General features: G+C 40.7%; 1 protein-coding gene across 3 annotated transcripts in view; it reads left to right on the forward strand.

Annotated features, from left to right (window-relative positions):
• Positions 1-26838, forward strand: part of CDH13 (cadherin 13) — a 1196315-nt gene that overhangs the window by 546535 nt on the left and 622942 nt on the right. The window contains exon 5 of one of the 3 annotated variants that reach the window (XM_037743903.1): positions 11671-11900. The exons of the other annotated variants lie outside the window; for them this stretch is intronic. Within the exon in view, the coding sequence (XP_037599831.1) occupies positions 11671-11736 (66 nt within the window). The 3' untranslated portion in view covers positions 11737-11900. Of the gene's footprint in view, positions 1-11670; positions 11901-26838 lie in introns of those variants that run through there. 3 annotated transcript variants of the gene reach the window in all.

Here is a 26838-nt window from a genome sequence, read left to right on the forward strand (position 1 = left end):
TGCAGTGGCGTTATCTCAGCTCACTGCAGCCTCCGCCTTCTGGGTTCAAAGATTCTCCTGCCTCAGCCTCCTGAGTAGCTGGGACTACAGGCACACAACACCATGCCCAGCTTAGCTACATTTTTTAAAAAAATTGTCCTGTTTTGAAAATTCTCCCTGCTGCGGGTTCCCATTTTCAAATAGCTCATCTCAACTAGACCCAATAGCAAAGACATGGAATCAACCTAGGTACACATCAATGGGTGGAATGGATAAAAAAATGTAGTGTATGTACCATGAAATACCATGCAGCCATAAAAAATAAAGTCACAGGATTTGCAGCAACATGGATGCAGCTAGAGGCTATTATCCTAAGTGAATTAATGGAGGAATAGAAAACCAAATACTGTACCACATGTTCTCACTTGTAAGTGGGAACTAAACAGTGGCTGCTTGTGGACATAAAGATGGCAACAGTAGACACTGGGACCACTAGAGTAGGGAGGGAAAGAGGAGTCCAAGGGTGGGAAAGTGTACTCGATACTGTGCTGTCTGGGTGACAGGACCAATCTCACTCAAACCTTAGCGTCACACGGTATACCTAGATAGCAAACCCGCGCATGTACTCCTGAATCTAAAACAAAACTTATATTATTTATTTCTTTTAGTGTTGTTTATTTATTTATTTTACAAATAAGTAAATGTGGTGCTGATTTTAAAAATAAAGCAGAAAACCCCAAATAGCTCAGCTGGGTATTGGGTACCATTCAATGGACAGTGCCATCCATTTAAAAAATATATAAATATAAATATATATATATGACAATAGGCTTCTTTCCAGCAGAAGCAGTTTGCCAAATGCCTCTGCCCTCCCTTAGCCCAAATACTAATAGTAGCCACTTCATGAATGGATACAAAATGACAGTCAACTTTACCTAACACCTCCAAAATGCTGACTCCAGTATTTTATTTTCAAATTAACTTATTCTGATTATAAAGGTATGCTCACTGTTGCTGCTAAAATAAATAAATTAAGAAAAGAACTTGTAATTTTACCACTCAGAGGTAGCTTCTGATAACATTTCAGTGTTTTTACACCCATGTTTTTCTATTCATATAATTAAATACATATTCATTCCTATATTCATATGTAAGATTAGACTCTATGTTCAAATTGTGTTCTGCTTTTAAAATTATGCTTTATTTTTTGGGAATGTTCCCTTCATAAAGTTCTTCCAAACCGTGGTATTTAATATCCACTTAAGAAAACATCTCATGGAGTCTCAGTTCATTGAAACTTGCCACTAGTTTTGATTATTCCGTTTCCCACCAGTCATCAGTTAAACAGTTCTGTCATGACCATTCAGATACACAGATGTCTGTCCACAGTGATCTAATTTCTTAGCCTCAATGCTTAGAAGTTGATATCTGTTTTGAAAAAGTAAATTCCTTTGACAATTAAAATGTAATTATCAAAATGTTTTGCAAAGAAATAACACTAAACGTTATTTCCACCTATGACATATTACAGTCCCTGTTTACCTTACTTACGCTTGCCAGCATTAAGTGCTAAGGTTTCTTAAATGTGTCACTTTGATTGATGAAAATGATAAGGTACTGTGGCCTCTTTTTTTTCTTTTTTTTTGCCATTTATAAAACAGTGGTGAGGTATTTTTTTCTTTCTCCATGACTTTTGAAGCAACTGCCTGTTCATATTCTCTTCCTTTTTCCATCTGTTTTTTAATGGCTTCCCTGTTGATTCCTAAACGCTCACTACTTATTGTGGATATTAATCTCTTGCCTGTCATATGTTTGTTGCCTTTCTTTTATGCCAGCCTGTTGTTTGAGTTAATTTGATTTGATGTTTTGAAATACGGAATTTTTAAATCTTTAGTCAAACACAATACCATTTTTTCCTTAGGGCTTATTTTCTGATTTTTACAATGAACAATCTTGGCCTGTTCCAAAATCCAAGCTACATGAATGCATATATTTTTCTAACTTTTTATGGCTTCATTTTCACATTTGATTCTTTAGTCCATCTAGAACTTACTTTTGATGTATGGCTTAATGTAAAGTCTTGTTTTGAGTTTTTACTCTGCAAATCAATTTTCCTTTCAAATGTTATTTTATTTTAAATACCCATTCTTTTTCTGGTTTTGTCACATAGCCTTCATGTGACTTTAAGCTCTAATACATACAACAGTTTACTTTGGGACCATCTCATATATTAAATTTTGCAAAAATGCCACACTGTTCCAACACTCGTAGTTTTATATGTCTTAACATATGACAATAAACCCTTCTAAAATACACACAGATTTCAAAACTGCCTTAATTACTTTTGCTTTGATTTTTCCTCTAGAAAGAAAAACCATGATCATTTTTTCTGACTCCCACCCTTCACAACCTACTTGTTTTCTCAAAGCTACCGTCACACCCTGGAAGTAGGAAATCAGGGGTGATGAGAGATCAGGATGTTTAGGAGTGTTTGCTTGACTGATAGAGACATGGGGTTTCCAAACTGGAAGATGACCACAGAAGAGCATTTTCCAGTTTTCCAGTCAAGATACTACTCTGTTTCATGAGGCAAAGCATGAGAAACTCACCAATTCCATTTTTCTCCCAATTCCACTTGATAGTTCAGCCTTTGAGATTTTCCTGTTAGCTGTCTGTCAGTCTCAGTACTTAAAATTGTGGGAATTTTGAATACAATTCTTCAACGATACTGTAGTGAGGAACAAGAGATTCTGCTTTGGACGATCCTGAACAGATTCCCTTTAAACAAGTATTTCTAAGCACCCATCCTTAAAATATATCTAAATTTTAAAAGTTATTGATGGAGTAAAATGGAAAGTCCAAGAGTTTATTATGTTACCTGGTAACATTGTGCGTGAGAGGTATGGGAGTTGTAGGCCTGTGCCCATGTCCTGATTGGACCAAACTTTTCAACATCAGTGACCCTTCTAACTAGTTTTCCAAAAATGAAGAGAACAGATCCAGCATCAATGAAAGTGACAAAATTGACAACGTTTTGCTATCCCCTTCTCCTCCACTCAACTTCCCCATCAGCCTTTTTACTTGTCCCGCCTCCGTTTTTCTAGGAAAGCTCTATTCGGCCTTTCACATTGCTATAAAGAAATACCTGAGAGTGGGTAATTGACAAAGAAAAGAGGTTTAATCGGCTCACGGTTCTGCAGGCTGTACAGGAAGTATGGTGGCTTCTGCTTCTGGAGAGGCCACAGGAAACTTATAATCATAGTGAAAGGCAAGGGGGAAGCAGGCATGTCTTGCATGATAGGAACAGGGCAAGAGAGTGGGGCTTATACACTTAAAACAACCAAATCTTGTGAGAAGTTCTTTCGTGAGAACAGCACCACAGGGATGGTGCTAAACTGTTCATGAAGGATTCACCTCCATGATCCAATCACCTCCCACCAGGCCCCACCTCGAGCATGGGGGATTACAACTGAGCATGAGATTTGGGTGGGGACACAGATCCAAACTGTATCAGAAGCTTTTCTAATTAGGTTACTCATTCTATTAAAAGGGACTGCCCATAAATAATCTTTGTGTTCTAGATTAACATTTGGCAAGTTCTGTGTCTAGGACAACGGCTGATATAAGTGCACAGTAAATTTTGAGATATCTGTGTCTCTATCTCCATTTCCTTGTTTTTGTCTCCAATTTCCTATATGCCATCAGGGGATTTAGTGACACTGCAAATCACATGCTCTTTTGCAGGCATGCCTCTCTCATTTCCCCAGAACCTTTTTGTCTTTCTGAAGCATGGAGTCCCTAGCTATATGTTTTCAGGCAGAATTGTAGGAAGATTAACAGTTTCCTAGCGTCTTTCTTGCAAAGGTTTGAATACCACTTCCAGTGCAGATCAACTTATGAAATTTAATGTCTATCTTGCCATTTTATAATGCTGTCAGCTTTGTCAAAAGCTGCCCCTCCACACTCTCTTATTTAAGCCTTATTGTAATCCTGCATGGTGAGATAGGTGGTACACATTAGCCCATTCTCAGGGGTAGCTGTAATGGTTGAATCATGCTCTACAAAAATTCATACGGTGAAGTCGTAATGCTCAGTAACTCAGTGTGTGACCTTACTTGGAAATAGAATGTTTACAGGGGTAATCATGTTAAACTGAGGTCATTTGGGTGGACCCTAGTAAATTATGTCTTTGCCTATAAAAAAGAAAAATGTGGAGATAGACTCACACACAGAAAGAACACGACATGAAAATAAAGGCAGATGGCTGGGTGCGGTGGCTGACGCCTGTAATCCCAGCACTTTGGGAGGCTGAGGCAGACAGACCAGTTGAGGTCAGGCGTTCAAGACCAGCCTGGGCAACATGGGGAAACCCTGACTCTACTAAAAATGTGAAAAATTTAGCAGGTGTGGCAGTGCACAACTGTAATTCCAGCTACTTAGGAGGCTGATGCACAAGAATTGCTTGAATCCCAGAGGTGGAGATTGCAGTGAGCTGAGATCACACCATTCCAGTTCAGCCTAGGTGACAGAGAGAGACTCTATTTCAAAACAGAAAAAAAAAAGTAAAAAACGAAAATAACAGCAGAAATTAGAATGATGCATATACAAGCCCAAAATTGCCATACAATGCAAAAAATCCAAAAACAAAAACAAAAATACAGCAACAAAAAACCATGAGAAGCTAGAAGACAGGCCTGGAACAGATTCCTCTTCACAGACCTCAGAAGTACCTTGATCTCAGATTTCCAGGCTCTGCACTGTGAGACAATCAATTTCTGTTGCTTAAGCCACCCAATCTACAGTATTGTGTATAACAGTATTGTGTTATAACAGCCCTCACAAACAAAATAGTAGATAAAAGCAAAAAACAAACAAAAAAATAAAATAAAGAAGGCTAAATAGCTTCCTTCAGAGTGGAGCATAATTCCATCAGAGGATTTGATCTACTGAACCTTCTACTGCACTAAAAAGTCTCATTTCATCAAGTATAATGAGCTGAAGTCAAAGGGATTTATTTGATGCTAAACAGAGCCACCTTAGTCTACAGTTTACACCCCACCTTAGTCTACAGTTAACATGTCCCAATTTGCATGCATTGTTTTGCTTGGATGTTATTAGACCTTGCTGGGAAAGGTACTTGGCACTGATGTGACTATTAAAACTAATGTTCACAAAGCAGTTACCCTGTGACAGGCTTATATTGATTCATGTAATTCTCACATTAAGGCTGTGAGACTGGTGCCATGACTCTGCCACTTACACATGCCCAGCCAGAATCTCTGGTTATAACTTCTTCCTGCTCATACTGTCTCCTGCTTGTGAATCCAGTGTTTGAACTCAGGCAGTCTGACCCTGGGGCCGACATTTAAACTACTTTATTGCTGGGCTCTGTGTTTTCAAGTTTAAAAAGTATCGTGTTAAAGAGGAATGGGAATATTTGCTATGGAACTTATCAGAGTTGGGATTTTTTTTCTTTTTGAGACAGTTTTACTCTTGTTGCCCAGGCTGGAGTGCAATGGTTTCGTTCTCAGCACACTGCAACCTCTGCCTCACGGTTTCAAGTGACTCTCCTGCCTGAGCCTCCCAAGTAGCTTGGATTACAGGTGCCCAACATCACATCCAGCTAATTTTTTGTATTTCTTAGTAGAGATGGGGTTTCATCATGTTGGCCAGGCTAGTCTTGAGCTCCTGACCTCAGGTGACCTGCCCACCTTGGCCTCCCAAAGTGCTGGGATTACAGGCATGAGCCACCATGCCTGGACGTCAGAGCTTTTAAATATGCTATTATCTTGGGGAATCTCTGAGAGGGTGATAAAGTAAGTGGCATTTCCAGTGTATAGTTAACCGTGCATCTCTTTTTATTAAGGCAAGATCTCTTGGGACTGGTGTTTCATGAATAGAGTTACCAGCTAAAATACAAGACTCCATTAATTTGAAATTTCAGATAAACAATGTGTAGTATTTTAGAATAAGTACATCCCAACTATTGCACTGGCCATACTAATTACTAAAGAATGAGGCCAGAATTCGGCCGGGCGTGGTGGCTCATCCCTGTAGTCCCAGCACTTTGGGAGGCCGAGGTGGGCGGATCACCTGAGGTCAGGAGTTCAAGATCAGCCTGACCAACATGGAGAAACCCCATCTCTATTAAAAATACAAAATTAGCCAGGTGTGGTGGTGCATGCCTGTAATCCCAGCTACTGTGAAGGCTGAGGCAGGAGAATCACTTAAACCCAGGTTGTGGTGAGCCGAGATCACGCCATTGCACTCCAGCCTGGGCAATAAGAGCAAAATTTTGTCTCAAAAAAAAAAAAGAATTTGTTTTTGTTTATCTGAAATTCTAACTTTACTGGGAAATTCTGTATTTTTAACTGTGAAATTTGGCAAACTATACTAAAAAGGCTTTGAAAACTATGGAGTACACAGCCAAATCCCTGACTCTCCCTACCTGCTGGGCCTCTTTCTTTAGAAAACAGAACTGAGGTTGTGCCCTTTTTTCCTTCCCTGTTACCTTCCTAACATCCGTCTTGTTGTCCTGCATTCTGCCACACTGCGGTTCCTGAGAGACTCTGCTTCCTGTCTCTTATGACTTAGAGCATACCATCCCAGACCCAGGGAACAGAACAGGCACATCCCTGGTTATTCCAAAGCCGTCATCACACCAGCACGTAGAGGTCTGCCCAGACAATAACAACACTCCTCCAGTTTTCACCTGAGGGAAAGGCGAGGGACTTATGGGGACAGATGCACAGAAAACCCAAATCTGATGCGTTGAGGTTGGTCAGCATGAAGTCTGTCCTGTGAAATCTCTCTGCTACTTTTCTGTTTCAGGAGAGTTGATGGTTTATCAAGTTTAGGAATAAATGTGTTCTGAAGAGGATGAGGTCAGTTCAGGCTCTGTCACATCACTTAACATGTCTTGAATCCCGAATTCTATCATCAGTCTCACTTTACAATCCATCCCTTCCCATTAAGGCTGCATGTAATAACTCCACTCAAAGATGTTCATAAATCCCATCTTCTTACTTGGCACTATCTTTTTTTTTCCTTTTTAAAAGATTCACTTGTCTTTCCAATATATTCAAGTTATCTTGACCAATGTTTCAAAGTTACTCAGAGCTGTATGGATTAAAGCAAGACAGAAGCAAGTGACCCCTCGTGATTCAGAATATTTCTGAGCCAGAATAAACTTTATACTTCCTGACCATAAAGAGGACCCTTCATGCTTGTATGCAGAAGCTCAATTCAGGTTCCAGACCTGCACTGTCCAGTAAGGTAGCCACTAGTCACCTCTGGTTACTTAAATTTGCCATTAAATTAATTAAAATAAAATGAAAACTTTAGTTCATGAGCCATGTGTGTTAGTCTGTCTTCATACTTCTATGAAGACATACCTGAGACTAGGCAATATATAAAGAAATAAGGTTTAATTGACTCACAGTTCCACATGGCTGGGGAGGCCTCAGGAAACTGATGATCATGGTGGAAGGTGAAGGGTAAGCAGGCATGTCTTACCATGGTGAAGCAGGAGAGAGTTTGGGATGTAAGTCCTTAATTGCTTGATGAAATGAAGGCAGAGGTTTAATCCGTAAGAACGCTTCTCATTCCAAAGTTGTCTGAGTCCTGGATTGTAGCTCTGTTGTGCATGGATCTTAAGTCTGAGCAAGCCCTTAGCTCCCTTCCTCCAACATCAGCCTGAGCCAGAGTTGGCCTGAGGTCCCAAACTATGAGTGGGATGACGTCACCCTAGGAATGGCAACTAGAGAGTTTCTTACCACTGGATGCTACCATGAGGCACTGCTGTCCACTAGAACTTGCTGTGATTATGAAAATGTTCTACATCTGTACATCCAGTATGATAAGCACTAACCACATCTGGCTGCTGAGTACTTGAGCTGTGGCTGGTGTGACCGAATAACTGGGATTGTTAATCTTATTTAATAGTAATAGCCACATGTGGCTAGTGGCTAACATTTTAGACAGCAGTTCTAAGAACATACCTCTGAGCCTCAAATACTCAGATCTTTGCCACTTTGTTTTATCTTAAATATGGCAGTTGATAACATTGTCCATAAGTCATTGCCTGTTCTCAGCTGCTTCCTTCAAACGACCTTTCCTTCCCTCGCTAGTTCTTCAAAGGTGGGGACTAATCACCAAATCGCCAGTGATACTCTGACACCATCCCCAGGTCTGCTACAGCACAAAGGGAACCCTCAATGAATAAGCACGTCAATTTCAATCGCTTTCCTGAAAGTTTAACTCAGCTATGATAGGCCATGTCATATCCCCAAGCCAAGCTACTCATCCAAAATATGGAGATCTTGTAAATTGGAGATTATCAGGATAATACTACCTGTTTCTTAGTGTTGTTGTGAGGATTAAATATAAGAAGAGCACTTACTAAAGTGCCTGGTGCAGGGTGAGTCCCCAGTGAATGGGAACCATGACTGTTACCTCCACCATCGTAGTAAGGTCCCCTCTACATAGGGATTGCCTGTCAAGACCCACCCCTGTTATTCAAAATCTCTTTTAGGGATATTTAGATATGTGGTCGAATATTGCATTAGGAGAGTTGGTTTGAGAACAAAAGAATGCCAAACCAAATTGAGTTCCCCTATTGTGTGCTCTCATGAGGCACTTATCACAATGATCATTATTTGTGGTATTATTACCTAATACCTGCTTTTCCCACCATGCTGTAAACACACAGGAGAAAGACTGTTTATCTTGTTCACTGATGTATTCCCAGTGCCAAACACATACTAGGAGTTTAATAAATTTTGAATGATAGATTGAGGATAAGTGGGTAGGTAGGCAGGAATAATGGAGCTGGGAGAAACCCTAGCATAGAAATACAATAGTACCAGGACCCCTGAAATCTAGTCCTGTTTAGATTCACAACTGTTGGTTCAGTGAAAAGCCATGGTTTAGGCTTCTTTGTTCTGTAAAGTGAAAAACGTTGATCTTAATTAGGGTTTTTCAGCCTCAGCACTATAAACATTTGGGGCAGATAAGTATATTGTGGGAGGCTGCCCTGTGCTTAGGAAAGGATGTTTAAGGCACCTCTGGCTCTACCCATTAGCTCCCAGCAGGACTCCTCCCCCAGCGGCAACAACTAAAAATGTCTCCAGAAGAACATCCCAATCAGGGAAAAATCTCCCCCTCCTGACAGTTGAGAACCACTGATTTAGATCATGTCTGAAGTCCCCTCTGGCACTGATAGTCTAAGATTCTTCTTGGGACCATGGTTTCTGAACATGTGAATTTTCTGGCATTTCATAGATGGTTATAGAATTATAAGAATATTTCCAGCTAGTCATGCGAATCACTCAGACCTGATTATCAATTTAATATTTGGATCACTGGGCCATTAAAATGCTGATTTGAATTTCAATTTTCTATTTTTAAAAATGATCGCTCTGTGAATTATATGTGTTATGTGGTTGATTTTATTTAAATGGAGTATATAATTTTTCCCACTCTGTGTTCATCAATAACGTTTTATAGTTGAATGTCAGAAAGCCTGCTAATGACCCTAACAATCATAGCTTATTTCTGTAGAATCCATACAGTCCTTGACAGGTTGGCTTTGTATTTTTTCATCTTCCAGTCTTTTCCCTGGAATAAGACCTTTGATTAATGCTCATTAAGGTGCACAAATAGCCTGGCCTTGAATCCTCCCAGTGTTTGGTTCACTCTCCCCTAACTTATTAAAGATGCTTCTGGAAGCCATATAGAGATGTGCAGTTATTTTCTAGAACAGTTTGTTCGGGCTTCTCATTATGCAAGAAAAACATGCCTTGGTCAAAAAGGGAGGTATATTTTTGCGGAAGTATTTGTTCATAGGACGTGTATGCATTAAGTCTCAACAAATGTGCCACCCTATTAGCGGTCATGGAATCCGAGTCTCACATCAGAGCAAATGTAGTGGTGATGTGGTGGGACTTTCAATCCCCTTCCTTGGAAAACTGCCTTAGTAAGGAGTTATTGGATTCCAAGAAATACAGGAAAGCCTTTGGGATATGTAGTCCCATTGATGTGAAATCAACATTTCCCATAAGACCGCAGAACTCTCTGTGTTCCAGGCAGTGTCCTAAGCACTGCAAGCTATTATCTCCCTAAATCTCTCAACCCTATTAGGCAAATGCTAACACGACCAGATTTTACTAACAAGAAAAGGGAACCTCCCTAGAGAGGTGTTAAGTAACCTGCCTGAAGTCACAGAACCAGAGTTTGAATTAGTCTCTCCAGATTTCTGGAATTGTGGTCTTCTCCAGCGCTACATTGCCTCTAGATTTAGGATTAAATACAAATGACTTATTTTTTCCACTTAAAAGAAGCATTCCTTAGCATCAGACTGAAGTTGGTTCAACATATATTCCTATCAAAATAGGTTACTTTTTCTCTCTCTCTCTCTCTCTTTTTTTTTTTTTTTTTTTTTTCGAGACAGTCTGGCTCTTTCACCCAGGCTGGACTGCAGTTACATGGTCTCCCCTCACTGAAATCTCTGCGTCCCGGGTTCAAGCAATCCTCCTGCTTCAGCCTCCCAAGTAGCTGGGATTACAGGCACCCACCACCACACCCTCCTAATTTTTGTATTTTTAGTGGAAATGGTGTTTCACCGTCTTGGCCAGGCTGGTCTCAAACTCCTGACCTCAAGTGATCCACCCACCTCAGCCTCCTAAAGTGCTAGAATTACAGTTGTGAGCCACCAAACCCAGCTAAGTTTTTTTTTTTTTTTAAATTTACAAGTGCTAATGAACAGAAAATGATTGGAAAATAACTTACTTTCAGTGGCTGCTTTGAGCATTTGATTTTAATTCATATATTTTCTGTAGGCCACTGTTTGTAGCTTTTATAGTATGATTTCTCTCCCTTAAAAGTAAACTTTGTTTTACTTAGAAAACAAAGTGACTTTGGAGCCTACTGACTTATTCTGTTTTTAAATTTCATTAGGTTCATTGTCTTTTAGAAGTAAGTTTTTTTAAAACAGGAAAACATTCTCCATCACATAGCACTAAATCAATCAACATATTTTAAGAGAATTGCAATGGTGTTGAGGTAACTTTATTTTTGCTATTGTAGTCTTTGGAGGAAATAAATACAAATTGAAAAATAAGATCAGACAATGAATGCATTTTCTTTCATATCCTTTTCTTCTTAAATATAAGGTTAGGAACAAACAAGCTTCCCAGGAACAATCCTAATATGGATTATTATAATCTATGTTTTTACAAAAACAGCACCAAGGAATAGAACCAACTTCAATGGCTTAGAACATGAGACTTTTAACCTAGGATTCACCATTTGGTGGTAGCTACATGAATGGTGCTAACTGAAATGACATCAGATCTGCAAAGACGTGTCCCATCATTTAAGTTTTCTCCAGTTATAACCTAAAGAAGCCATATGTTTGAAGTGTGTGCTTTGCATATTCTGTGTGAAAACACATAAGATCCCAGCAGCCCTATTATCTTGAAACTATGCAGACCCCCAAAACCATGCCCTCTTTTCACATACATAATTATTAGACTATGCATGCCAATTTTAATTCTAGAAAAATGATCACTCTAGGTAATGTTCTTTAAAGCAAACAAACAAAGGCTGCTTAATCCGTGATGCTCTAGTCATTTGTTGGTTTGTTTATTTTAATCCCCAATTTACAACAAAATGTGTTTTTTTTTGTTACAGAAAACACACAATCCTATTAAAAGCGAACTTCTCTCGAATGAAGGCATTCGATTTAAGCAGATTTAAATTCATGCATTACAATTTTAGCAATTTAATGAGCATCCTATTTGGGGACATTATTGGTTTAAAGGAATAAATCACAAACATTTTATTTCCCACTAGCACTGGGTATTTCAAATCCATTTTCTCAACACAATGATGTGTTTAAATAAATTGTTCTATTGACTGAATTTTGATCACACTATCGAGTATTTGAGATAGAAATGTGTAGACAGAGAGTCAGAAATCATCACATCTATTGAAGGCTCTGCAGCCAAGAAATGAGGAATCAGGCAAATAATTTGGGATTAGGAGACTTAATTTCTTCTCAGTCCAAGACAGGTGTTTAATTGCAACGTGTCCCAATTTGACAAGGGGAATTTGTTCACAGAATCAAGTGAATTCCCATCCCCACCTTTACATTTGAATTCAGTAAGTCTGCAGAGGGGTCCAGTGGACCTCCTTGCTAACAAGCTCTGGGTGGCTGTAGCCTAGGTACCCAGGTGTCCCATGAAGGAACCACTACTGTGGTTAATACCAGAAGTCCCATCAAGTTTGGAAGGTTTCTCTGACCACATCTTGGGCTGTAGTACTTGATATTTCGTTTTTATTTAATAAAGCAAAAATACCTCAGTTATGTCATCATTAAAATATACCTGAGCTAGAATTATATGCCTGGCTGATTTTGTGAGTTCAAAATAGGAGAAACTTAGGAAGGTTGGGTTGAGCCCCATGCTGTAAAGAGGGGAAGAAGAGTGGATGACTTGGAGCCAGGAAGGCCTGTGGGACAGAGCTTCTTAACCTGGAATGTTCACCCTTGGTCCCTGGGTGGACTTGAGGAAGTCTCTGAACACCTGAAATCATAGGCAAATTGTGTGTGTGTGTGTGTGTGTGTATTTTTCTGGAAAGAGAGGAACCACAATTTGCATAGATTTCCCATGGAGATGTTGATTGCAGAATGGTCAGAACCGTCCTTCTAACTAGGTGATGATTTGGAGCATAGATGTTGGGCACAGAGACTCTGACTTAGAGACCATCTCTTCTGTGCATGAGCTGCAAACAGGAGCTGCATTTCCCTCCAAATGTGCCCTACCAGGGTCACAGTGCTGTCGTGAGACTACGTGGGAACATAGGAAAAGCGCATATTGTCTGGTACTCAGTAATTGCTAAACAAATGCTAGCTACATCCTAACTATTATTTTGTGGAGGCCCTTAAACAGAGCAAAAGTACTTTTGCCTGATGCTTTTTGAAAGGAAATGATGATTAACTAATCCTTCCTGCCTCCTGCTAGTCAGGCCTTATATCACTTTCTAGTTTCTCTCCTCATCTGGATCTTTTGCTACACTGACAAAGAAAGCATCCTCTAATGGCTCTTGTCTCCAACTAAAACTTTAAACTGTGTATTGTTGAGGCTGCAGGAGAAGCTGGAAGAGTCATAATCCCAGGTTCCCACCCCTTGGTCTTCTGTCCACCATGGGTTTGCTGTACTCTGCTGGGGAAAATAACTCATCTTTTGAACCCCTCTGGGACATTTCTGTGAGTTTTGTTGAATGGTCACATGTGTTTACTTTATGATCTCCACGTGAAAGGTGAAGTTTATAACTGCTACCGGTCTCTAAGCTTTGTCCTTTAAAGTCTGCGGACACTTGAAACTCTCTGTTAGTCATGCCACACTGTGATCAAAAGGAATGTGTTTAAGAATTTATCCTCTAAACACTTATTGTGATAGCTAACATTTGTATAGCTCTTTTGGGTTTACAAAGTACTTTACTTGTATTTTCCCATTTAATCCTCACTTAGGACTAAGAAAGTGATGCTAATGGGAATGAGCAAAAACCAATTTCAGAGAGTAATAAATACACAAAATTGTAAAGTGAAATGAGACTGATTTCCCACGTCACAAGGAAGAATGTGTCTTTACTTTGTGATTCTTTTTATCACATATTTAAAGGCATTTGCATTTTTCCGTTCCTGAATTTTCTGCTTTTAGTTGTCCGTCTTGTTTCAGATGTTCAGTGTAACTCTCCAGTTGTGGCAGTTTTCTGCTTGATTTACAGTTAAAAAAAAAAGAACTTTGATGTGCAATGTCCCCCTGATTAAAATTAGTTTGGATTTTTCGGATAACGTCCGTTCTTTTTATTGTTATAAACAGCCTTTATCTTAACTCAGAAACATTTAAAGGAACTATTTATTTTATTTGTATTTCAATCTGAAAAAAAGGAAAAGAGATAGTGAAAATTTTTAGCCATTTAAGTGGGAAGTGCTTTATTTGAGATAAACACAAAAGGTTTTAAGTATCACTGATATTAGTCAAACAAAGCAGCTTTTGGCTGTTGGCTGAAGAGCTCTCGTCTGCTGACTTGCAGACCTGTGACCTCTAGATAAAGTTTCAAAATGCAGAAAATATTTATCTTCTTGCTGTGACCTTCCATGCACAAGACATGAAGCCATGGATTTGTTTCCTAGGGAACTAGGGAGTGAAGAAGATCTATAATTAAATCTGTGAGTTATATGCTACACATAGGAATTGGGTACATACCAAGTCCTGTAGAAAAAGCCCATAATATCATCATAGCCTCAACTGGTGGAATTAAACTCAATTTTTCTTCAGACATTTTTAGAAAGCATCATTTAGAATCTTAATATGGGAAAGTTCTTGTGTTTCTTTTCAAAGTCAGTGTGTGTTTAGTTTGGCTTCCATTTTGCTGTGGACCCAGTGACCCTCCCTGATGGGGCCGCACCTGCCATTGCTGCTCAGGCGAGGGCTTTATATGGAAGGCTTGAAAAGTAACTGGTGCTCTAGTCTCAGACGTCAGCACATCAGAGCTGAAACGGATCCAAGACAGTGGTTGGCAAAAGTTTTTTGATGTTCAAAATGTGTCCTTCAAATAAAATGTAATTCAAAAATTCATTGAGTAAAGCAGACATTAGGTGAATTGCTTTTGACTGGAAGTAAGGGAGAAAGAATGTTTTCATCATCACCCCAATCCCAAAACTCCAGAGCAAGAAGTCTCTAAGGCACCCCTATTTCTCAACTTGAACATCAACATCTAAGTTATGACACTCATTGTAGAGGGGGAGACTGAGATTCAGGTAATGTTGCCATTGATCAGCCATCTTGTATGTAGCTTCTAGAGGTTACACACACACACACACACACACACACACACACACACACACACACCCCTCAGTAAAAAAAATAGTCAGAAAAATGAGTAGCTGTTTCCGATTCTGGCTTGAATATATTTTGTAGTAAATTTCCCCACCTGGAGGCTCATGAGAGCCAAGATTTATCTATGGTGCTTTTATTTTTCACCTTTTGAAACCAATCATTGGCCTTTGACATTAAATCTAAAAAGTAAAGCTCTGTCGACGCTTTTCTTTCAATGGGATTGTGCTCCCCGTAACATTCCTGAACCAAAAGGACTCCATGAGAGGGAAGCAGAACCTTGGGACCACCAGAGAGGAGCTATTTTACAGATACCAAGGCTTGATGTAGATGTGAAGCCAGGAGTGGGCGCAGTGGCTCACACCTGTAATCCCAGCACTTTGGGAGGCTGAGGCAGGTGGATCAACTGAGGCCAGGATTTCAAGACCAGCGTGGCCAACATGGTGAAACCCTATCTCTACTAAAAATGCAAAAATTAGCTGGGTGTGGTGGAACCCACCTGTGGTCCCAGCTACTCAGGAGGCTGAGGCAGGAGAATCGGTTGAACCGCGGAGATGAAGATTGCAGTGAGCCGAGATGGTGTCATTGCACTCCAGCTTGGGTGACAGAGTGAGACTCCGTCTCATAAAAAAAAAAAAAAAAAAAAAAAAAAAAAAAAAAAAAAAAAAAAAAAAAAAAAAAAAAGATGTGAGGCCAGATGGCCAGGGTGGGTGTTGATGAGGACAGTAATACTACCTGATACTTTTGTAGCAGTTCCTGTTCCACATTATATATGCATTAGCTCATTTAGTGTTGGTGATGTCTAAGCCCTATGTGTGTGAGGGTATGTGTGTAAATAGTAGCTGATTTTTTTCTTTTTCTTTTTGATTTTTAATACACACTTAAAAGTGTACATGTGAGGTGTGTGGGTATATATACATTTGCCCCCTCTTTCTAATCTACTTATCTCTCTCTCTTTCTCTCTACACAGCACACACACACACACACACACACACACACACACACACAGCCTCCAGAGTAGCTGAAATTACAGGCATGTACCACCATGTCCAGCTAATTTTTTTGTGTTTTTAGTAGAGACAGGGTTTCACCTTGTTTGGCCAGGATGCTCTCGATCCCCTGACCTCATGATCTGCCTGCCTCAGCTTCCCAAAGTGCTGGGATTACAGGCCGGAGCCACCATACCCTCCCTATCTATCTATATATTTAAGATCTTCCAACCAACCTTATAAGGCAGATACTACCACTATCCCTATTTTATATATAAAGAGAGAGAGATACAGAACCCTACGGATCCTATAGCTGGTTGTGGCAGAGCTGAGATTTGCATCCAGCCAGCCTGGCTTCCAAGTGTGTGCTCTTTACTGGTTTACATTCATACCCCATTTTTTTTTATATAAGCTATGAGGCTTTGAGCATATCAAAATTTCTGATGTGAAAATATAAAAGTAATAACTCAAAAGTTTTTTTGCTCTGAGGATAAAAGGAGCAAATGTAAAGCACCTAACCTATTGCACCTTATAATTTCTCCCACATAGTAATTTCTCAATAAGCTTCTGTGTTGCTGTAAAAATTGTCAACCATGTACACAAACAGATCTTTTCAAAAAATTGAGATGAATTAAAATGAAAGAGTTCAAAATCAGTTTGTCACATTTGATGCTAAACACCATATTTTCTCTGAGAATTTTAAGCAGTGCAGGTAATTTCTCACCATGGTAAGTTATGATTTTTCATACTTGAACAGTATCACTTCATCTAAGGAATTTTCCTCAATGCAATACACTCCCACCCATGTTCCTGAAAATGTTTAATCTATTTCTACTACTTACATGTTCGTCCAGTTTATTTCTGGAAATGTTCTGCCAGTTATCATATGAGAACAGGAATAATCTATAAAATAAGCAGGCACTGTTGTTTGGATTAATTAGCAGGAACAGAATCATAGGAGGTGACAACTCACAACTGCTGATTCTCCTGTCACTGATGGATAGATTTATGTATTCAAAACATTTTTCACTGATTCCCTGCCCATCTCCTGTTTATATACTTCCCAAGAACCTCTATGTCTTATCCATGGAATATATCTGAAAATCAATTATCATCCCCTTTTCATTCCTGTATTGTCTAGTGGAAGAAAAGAAATTGTACCTTAGAGCAGATATTTTCCTAATAAAATAGCATTTAGTCATTAAATTTGCTCTTTTAAGATTGTATTATTTTTAATGACTTTTTTTTTTTGAGATGGAGTCTTGCTGTGTCACCAGTCTCAAGTGCAGTGGCATGATCTCACCTCACTGCAATCTCTGCCTCCCAGGTTCAAGTGATTCTCCTGCCTCAACCTCCCTAGTAGATGGGACTACAGGTTTGCACCACCACACCCAGCTAATTTTTGTCTATTTAGTAGATGCCAACATGGCAAAACCCCATGTTGCTTAGTAGACTCCATGTTGTCTACTAAACAACATGGGGTTTTGCCCTGTCGGCCATGATGGTCTGAATCCCTTGGCCTTATGATACCCCACCTTGGCCTGCCAAAGTACTGGGATTACAGGCATGAGCCACCATGCCTGGCCTAAAGACACCTTAGCCATTTGACTTCTCTTGTTTTGCTTTTTGTTGTCATGCTATTTTTGCCATTGTCATTGTTTCATTTTTGTTTTTGTTATTTGCTTTATGTTTGTATTTGTTGTATTTTGTGTTTTATCCACCCCATCTCTGCTCAAGTCTGTAGTATATCATGAGTATTGATAACCACTGGGTTAAGGAGTAACAAAAAGTTAAATTTCTCAGTGCTAATGTTGCATTATTATATCGGATGAGCTCGCTGTCACTGAGGAAAATCAAAAGCTTGACTTGAAAAGAATGAGAGAAGTCAAGCTCTTCTTGAGACAAGTCAACTCCTTCTCCTGTGGAAGAAGAGTTTTGATAGGGAGAAGGAGCTGAAGAAGAAGTGGTGCCCTATCAAAGCAGGCTGTTGTGATCCCTTGTGAAGGTGGTAAAGGGCAAATGGGGAGATGGAGATATTTTAATGAAAATTATAACCTTTTTTATGAATAAAATTTATTTTTTTATTATTGTAATTATTATTTTTTGAGACAGTCTCACTCTGTCTCCCAGGCTAGAGTGCTATGGTATGATCTCAGCTCACTGCAACCTCCACCTCCCAGATTCAAAGTGATCCTCCCAACTCAGCCTCCTGAGTAGCTGAGATTACAGGTGTCCACCACCACACCCGGCTAATTTTCATATTTTTAGTATAGATGGGGCTTTACCATGTTGGCCAAGCTGGTCTTGAACTCCTGGCCTCAAGTGATCCACCCACCTCGGCCTCCTGGAGTCTGGAATTGCAGGCGTAAACCACCACGCCTGGCCCCATACAAAATTTAATTTAATCCTTACAACAACCACTTAAAGGAAGAAGGACGTTTGCATTATTACAGCACCTTCATGAATCTGGACTTTTTATATTGCTCATTGAATCCCCTCAAATATCAGTTGACTTAGGTTTTATCTTTCCCTTCATCCGTGATGAAGCCATGACTTGAGGCAAAGGGTGATTCAGAACCAGTATCTCTGATTCTACTGCCTTGTTCTGCTGCTTGGTTATAGCTTGGCCTGCAGCCTCAGGGCCTTTAGGATGTAGACTGGCAGGGGAAATCCCCAGCAGGGGTGTTTTTTGTTGGAGAAGCTGTTTGCAACCCACAGCTCTGGATTGACTCGGAGAGAGAAATGACTAATTTCTCCATTCAGCAAAAACGCATTGAGCTACAGCTACATGATGAAAACTGCTATAGATTCTGTGGACACAGCAGTGAACAGAACAGACCAAGCTCTGTCCAAGAGTCCACCTGCTAGGAAGGGAACCTGACAAATCAAAAGTTAATAAAATGCAAGGTGTGTCAGTTGCTGTGATACATCCTGATAGGGGCTATGGTGGTCAATGGCTAGAGATGGGAGTGGCTTGCAGTTTTCAGTAGGGAGGCCCTCAGTGAGAAGTGATGAAATGGAATGAGTGCAGGGATATATCTCTCTGGGGGCTGAGCATTCTAGATAAAAGAACTGTGAGTGCAGAAGCTGGGGGCAGTACTGTGTCCAGAATGTTCTGGGACCAATAGGAAGGCTGGTGCGGCTGAAAACAAAGGGAGCAAGGGGATGTTAGATAGGAGAAAAGGTTTGACCAGATCACAGAAGGCCCTGGACCCCATCATGAGGACTTTGGCGTTTATTCTAATTGAGTGGGAAAGCCACTGAAGGGCTTTGGTGCAGACAGATGTGATCTGGTTTACGTCTCAATTGGATGGCTCTGGCTGATGGATGGAAAATAGAATAAACTGTGGTTGGGGGCAAGGGTGGGAACAGCTGCAATCACTCAGGTTCTAGAAGTGATAGGGGCTTGGCCCAGAACAGTGGTGGGAGAAGGGGAGGGGCATGGTTGTGGCCATATTCTGGATATAATTTGAAAAGATTTGAGGGGGTGAGGATTTCAGCTCTGTCTTATTGGGTGCAGCTGCCTGCAAACCAGCCTCTGCACCTCTCCGAACTTTAACGTATTCTTTTTGAGTCCACTTGGTGGTTTCCTAAAGAAGCCAGCATCACTCCCCATCTGCCGGAGCTGGAAACTGAAGCTCAGAGAGATTCAGGGATTTGCTTAAAGCCCTGTGCCAGGCTCTAGCCATGGTCCTGACTCCCAAACCTGTCCTTTCCCTATAACAGGCTGCCTCCCCTTCAAAGTCTGCAGGAAATTTAAGACTCTTGGAATTTCTTATTGTATCAGCATGAATATTATTAAGTTTCCCATAAACTCAAATTTCGTCTATTTAAAAAGACTATGAATCTTTCTTTTCAGAAATTGAGGTGGTTAGGATTAATGACCAACCATAAAATTTTATAAGCAATTATTACAGTTTACTGTACCTTCTTTAGCTGCTTGTCGCCTTGCCTTCTTTTCTGTCTCCTGTAGTCAGGGTGGGTTTTCACATCAGTGACCAAGATATAGGGCTGGGAAGAGGCGCGTTTGGACTGAGAACGTTCAGGAAGACTCGATTTTTAACTTTGGCTGTGACACTAGGATCGCAGTCATAGAAGTTCATTGACATCTACTCATCCCACATTAGTAATACGGGCATGGAGCATTTTCCACATTTATTAGCTACGTTTAATAGAATCTTTGGAAAGGCACTCAATCCCCTGTTTCAATAAAGTAAATTCATTTATTGCTTTGTGGTAGATAATGCAAAAGCGGTCACTTTTTTCTGTGTGTGGCTGTCATCCTAATTTAGGGCCCCTTTCTGCCTAGAGCTCTGTGGATTCCTGCCTCCTGTGTTTTTCCATCATTCCAGACCCTCAGCTGCAAGCCCCAGCCTCCAGCCCATCATGCAGAACTGCTCCTTTTGATCAGGATTACTTTGCCCCCAGTCTCCCTGGGACTTGCTGCAGATTTATTTCAAAGCTTGAACTCCTCTGCAGACTACCTCCTCATGCTGTTCTCAACCTCTAGTTCTTTTTTTTTCTGACTGCCCCCAATATTAACAAACTGAGGCAAAAAATAACTGCAGTCGCTGTAAAGTGGTACTGTGTTAGTCAGAACACAGAGGTTGTATGTGACAGATGCACATTCAAATGGGTGAGGCTAAAGGGTATTTATTGACCCCCACAGTCAGGAACTCCAAGGGTGCATCTGGCTTTAGAACAGCTGGATCCAGGACTCACACCATTGTACTTTGTACTCTCCTTTTGCATGGTAGGCTGATCCTCTCCTGCCACAGACACTTGGTCAAAGAGGCTGGTGCCAAGCTGCATCCTTCTAGCACTGTGAATATTAAAGGCAAGAGGAATCTTCCCTATGAGCTTGATGTGGTTTGGCTGTGTCCCCACCCAAATCTCACCTTGAACTATAGTTCCCATAATCCCCACATGTCAAGGGAGGGACCCAGTGGGAGGTAATTGAATCGTGGGGGCAGGTTTTCTCCATACTGTTCTTGTGATACTGAATAATTCTCACGAGATCTGTTGGTTTTATAAATGGGAGTTTCCCTGCACAAGTTCTTCCGCCTGCCACCGTTTAAGATTCTCACGAGATCTGTTGGTTTTATAAATGGGAGTTTCCCTGCACAAGTTCTTCTGCCTGCCACCGTTTAAGACGTGACTTTGCTCCTCATTCACCTTCCACCATGATTGTGAGGCCTCCCCTGCCACGTAGAACTATGAGTAATTAAATCTCTTTACTTCATAAATTACTCAGTCTTGGGTATGTCTTTATTTGCAGCACGAGAATGGACTAATACACAGATCTAACAAGAACACTCCAAGGAGCATTACGTTTGGTACAACTTTGGGCAAATGCCCATTGCTGAAGCCATCTCTGAGGCCAAATGAATGGGTTCAGCTGGCCTAGAAGCACATCTCATTATGGGTGGAAGAGGAGGAATGTCATGACACCACGAATGTGGCACAGCTGATTATCATGGGTCAGATCAGTGGGTTGATGTAAGAAAGGGTTGCAAAGCCTGCTGGGTAAACAAATCTATAGCTACCATCCTGCACCATAGTTCTACCAAAGTCAAATCGCATTTACAGCACTAGAGTTTCACTTAAAGGGAATGCAGCAATAGGGACAGACTCCAGTATTTTTTCCAATTGTCATTTATTTTCAAATGCTATCATGTCTTGAGCACCTGCCCTATGTCTCCATACTGTTCATACATACAGTTGGCAAAATGATGAAGAACACACTGACTCTGCCCTCAAAGATGCTGTTCATTAGGAGGGGGTCTTCTTAAATTATAGAGACTGATCAATTTACATGTCACCCTTTGATGCTAACGAAGACAAAGGAGAAATAGCCCCAAGTGTTAATACTCTGTCTCTTGAATTGAGTTATTTTTCCAAGGCAGTAAAATGTGAAGATTGCAATTAGTTAACCATTATGAAGACAAATCATCAAATATTTCTCTCACTGTGGTGACATTTAAAATACTTCCTGCTCAACCAAACAGCCAATTGATTTCTTTCCCGTCTTCTTATAATGGCTAATTGCTAAGCAATTGATTGAATCTGCTTTTGTTACTATATAATTACTAAGCTGGCCAAAACAACTGTGCTGACCATTTCTCACTCTGCTCATTTTGGTCACCTAGAGGGCAGGTTTCGGGCAGGAATGTTCTTACTTGGTTAAATTCTTTGCAAATAATCAAGCAAATTGCTTCATATAGTGATGCAGAGCAAAGGTCCAAGAGGCAGAAAGGCTTAAATATTACTTGGATAGTTTCCTAACCTAAACCTTGGTGAAGTTTCTGTTGTTGTTTTGCCTATGATATGGAAGGAATAAAAACCTACCTCCTGAAATTTTGAGGTCATATGAGATAATACATTTTCAATGTTTAGCACCACTGGGATAGCCTAAGCCTGTAATAAATCACAAGTGTTTATATTTCATCCAGGCCACCTCTGTTGTGTACTTACAGGAACTTCGTCAATATTTTAAACCTTTGTGCCTCAATTTCCCAATCTGTAAAGAGAGGATAATACAGCCACTCATGATTTTAAAAATTAGAGTTTATTTGATGATCATACTAGTCAGGGTTCTCTAGAGGGACAGAACTAATAGGCTATCTATAAATCCTGTTATCACAAGGTCCCTCAATAGGCTATCTGCAAGGTGAGGAGCAAGGGAGCCAGTCCAGTTTCCAAAAATGAAGAACTTGGAGTTTGGTGCTCGAGGGCAGGAAGCATCCAGCATGGGAGAAAACTGTAGGCTGGGAGGCTAAGCCAGTCGAGTATTTTCACTTTTTTTTCTGCCTGCTTTATATTCTAGCCACGCTGGCAGCTGATTAGATGGTGCCCATCCAGATTAAAAGTGGGCCTGCCTTTCCCAGCCCACTGGCACAAATAATCTCCTTTGGCATCACCCTCACAGACACACCCAGCATCAATACTTTGCAGCCTTCAATCCAGTCAAGTTGACACTCAGTATTAACTAAGACAATGATAAAAAGAGAGAGCAAAAGCATGTAGAATGGATGTGATGGTCAAAGGGGATAGTTCAGGCACCTGAAGGACCAAGCCCACTGGCAATCTGCTGGGATGGTCAGTCACTACTTTATTACTTATACCACCTGGCACAGTTCCTGTCTTACAGTACTTATACACTCAAGCCTCAAGCAAGAGCCATTCCTTTGCCTCCATTCCTCCAAGAGACTCCCCTTCACATGCGGAATCCTGCAAAATTATTGTGAATACAGCTGTGGCTGCTTCTGTATACACTGTACTTGACCTTCATCCCCACAGTATTCAGCAGGTCACTACGTAGTGTCTGTGCATGTCAGGGACTGTGCTGTGAATTCACCACTGCAGAGAGCAGAGGGTGGATTGAGAATAAAGGGTCTTCTCCTGCCTTGAGCTGTTTTTTTTTTTTTTTTTTTTTTTTCCCCACCCCACCCTCGTGTCCTCCTGGGACCTTGGCCTCTTTTTTTACAAAAAGCCAGGTGTGGTAGCGCACGCCTGTAGTCCCAGCTACTGGGGAGGCTGAGGCAGGAAAATTGCTTGAGCCTGGCAGGTGGAGGCTGCTGTGAGCCAAGATCGTGCCATTGCACTCCAGCCTGGGTGACAGAGTGAGACTCCGCCTCAAAAAAGAAAAATGAAAAAATCAGAAATGTGTCATGATCTTTGAAACAGCTTTTGGAAGTAAACAAAATATTTTGGAGACGGACTCCCTCAACCCGTTTCTCAGGAATCTGACATAGATAACCTTAATGAGGTGCATCTTATTTAGGGACAGGGTAAATGGGATGTCTCTGGCCTTTGGAAGAATTGTTCAGCATGATCCTAGTGCTTTTTTGACATTTCTAGATATGATCACTAGCTGAAATCTTGCATATGGTGATTTTTGTGATTCCTAGCTCTCCCTCCACATGCTCTGAGAAAAATAATTTCCCCAGAGCTGTATCCAAAGAAGAAATGTAAATCCAGAGGCTATAAACTAATAGGATCTGAGTTTCCATGGTTGATTACATGAAAGTAGGTTTGGCTTCTCTGTTGCTGACTTTAACAGAAAGCTTAAACTGTGAGATGGAGCAGGTGTTTGTGTGCTGTGTCACCAAGCACTTCCCAAGGCTGTGAATTCTGGGAGGCTGAGGGACTAGATAGACACTTTCATCTTGTGGTGACCTGATACGTGTACCAGGGCACTGTTGCCCAACAAGTGCCCCCTAAGTGTGGGTAGAATGGGCATTGCATGAGACTCAGGGAGGAAAAATGCATCTAAAAGATGAACGCTTGATTTTCTTTGCAGAGTTTAAATGGTGTATGTGCCTTTACCCCAAAACCACAGAAACAATTTCTTTTAAAGAGAAAGAAAGGAACTATGTACTTGAGTTTTGTAGTTGGAGCTTTTGGCAAAGATGGAGGCTATCCACCATGGATGATGCTACAAGATGGCACATTTTGAGTTGTCTGAATGGCAGAATCATCAACGTCTGGGGAAATGCAAAAGCTATGCTTGAAAAAAGAAAAGGAGCAGGGTATCAGCCATGGTAGCTGTGTGGCTACCTGATACTGAGCCATCCTAGAGGCTAACTCTTTACCTGCATGATCTCATGCAAATCTTGGCAGCAAGCCTCCAGGTGGATATTATTCCTATTTTACGGTGGAGGGAGCTGAGGGCTAGATTTAGTAATCTGTTCTCTGACACAGAGATTAAAAAGTGGCTGAGCAAGAGCTTGAACCCCAAGCCCTGCATGCCAGTTGCAAGCTCCAAACCCTACCTCCTGGGGACAAGACACACGCTGTATTTCTCTTCTCTTCATGGGGGTTATGGACTCGGTTATTTCAGAGCAGAACCTAGGTTGTCTATAGGACGGAGAAGTATAAAGACTGTTTTCTCCCCAGCAGAAGCAGATGGGGTCTTTTCCCACAATCTCTGAATTCCATTCACTTGTGCAAGAGTGAAGTTCAAAAGCGGAGAGCTTGAGAGCTCCTATCTTCATCACATTGCTGACTTATTATTATATCTGCTCTTCTAACTTAAATCACTGGCTCCTTTTCTTTCTTCCTCTGCATCTTCACCAAGGATCCGTAGAAAAAAGAATTCAACCTGGCATAGACAAATCTAGGTTTGATTAACAGCTCTTAAAAAATTCATTCCAACTATTTAGTGTTCTGCATCCTTCTCTGTGAATAGGGCTAACAATGCCTATTTAGATTATGAAAATTAATATAAAACATAGTAGAAGTCCCTAGTTGCCTGTCCAAAGTAGACACTTAACTAATATCAAGTCTCCATATTCATTGCTCTCATCCCCACAATATGGAGAGGGAGAGTCCAGTGTTTTCATTAGAAAAGCTGCCACCCACACACAGGATGCTTTTCTCTGCATCTGAGTGTTTTTTAGTTTTAGTGACTCTGTGCCTTACAATTCTCAAGGACAGCTCATTCCAACATTTGAGAATATGAAGAATAGTTTTCCTAGATAATATAATAGTGTGACTCACAGGCGGCCTTGGGCTTTCCTTTCTTCTGGCTGCAGGCTTTGCTGGGTGCACATAGGGAGATGCACCCTGACTTGTCACCGGGACCCCATCTGGCCTTAGTCCTCAGATTGAGAACCTCAGCTTTTAGGACTCACAATGCAAGGATGATCATGCTTGCTCTTAGCAGTGCAGATCCACCAGCATAATTTTAAAAGCAAAATGACTGATTCCATAGAAAGAAACACCACATTGTTTTCCTGTCTTGCCATGGAACGCTGCTTCCATCAGAGAAAAAGGAGAAAACCCGATTAGGAAGGATAGAAACATAAATGGAACAGTGTCAGGCCTTCTAAGCTATCATTGATTATTCTTCTGAACAGGTATTTCTCAGTGCCCATTCAGAGCCATCTCCTGTAACAGCCATCTCTATCGCCAAAACAATAAGGGATAAATTAGGCTGGTCAATTTGTCCCTTTCCCTTTTTTGGGTAGAAAGAAAATGACTTAACTAAATCTTTTTTCTTTAGGATGAGAAGAGATTTTAAAAAACATTCTAGTAGCAAATAACTGTCCTAAAGTAGGTAAAATAGGAATCAATTTTACTTACCTGACTTCCTAGTTGGATAGTTGGGAGGATTACCTGAGACGGATATGTGGCAACACTTTGTGATGGCTGGACCTGGGCGGCTATTACAGTCATCATCATTTCCGCAGGCAGGGTTGCTACATTATGCTTCATTCCTACCATCTCCCTTGTCTTCATCGATGTGCATTCTCCTGCTTTGACATACAAACCCATAAAACCATGACATTTTTTTTTTGCAGATTCACAAATTTTATTGCAGAGGTTCATACTTTAAAAAAATATTTTGCCCGTTTTGCTTTTTTATTCTTTTTTTCTTTTAGATATATAGGTATAGATAGGCATCTAATTTGTAACAATACATTATATAACATGTATACATAATTTTAGAACTTCTGTTTGTTTTTCTTTAAGTTCTGGGGTACATGTGCAGATCTTGTAGGGTTGTTGCATAGATACACACATGCCATGGTGGTTTGCTGTCTCCATCCCCACCTCACCTACATCAAGCATTTCTCCCAGTGTTATCCCTTCCCAACCTCCCTGCGCCATGCTGTCCCTCCCCTCACTCCTCAGCCCCCAACATACTCCAGTGTGTGATGCACCCCTCCCTGTGTCCACGTGTTCTCATTGTTCAATACCCACCTATAAGTAAGAACATGCAGTGTTTGGTTTTCTGTTCTTGTGTCAGTTTGCTGAGAATGATGGTTTCCAGATTCATCCATGTCCCTACAAAGAACACAAACCTATTGTTTTTTGTGGCTGCATAGTATACCATGGTATATATTCCATGTTGTATATGCCACATTTTCTTTGTCCAGTCTATCATTGATGGGCATTTGGGTTGGTTCCAAGTCTTTGCTATCATAAACAGTGCTGCAGTGAACATATGGGTGCATGTGTCTTTA

This window comes from Cebus imitator, unplaced genomic scaffold (genome assembly GCF_001604975.1).
Source record: "Cebus imitator isolate Cc_AM_T3 unplaced genomic scaffold, Cebus_imitator-1.0 Scaffold159, whole genome shotgun sequence".
NCBI lineage: Eukaryota > Metazoa > Chordata > Mammalia > Primates > Cebidae > Cebus > Cebus imitator.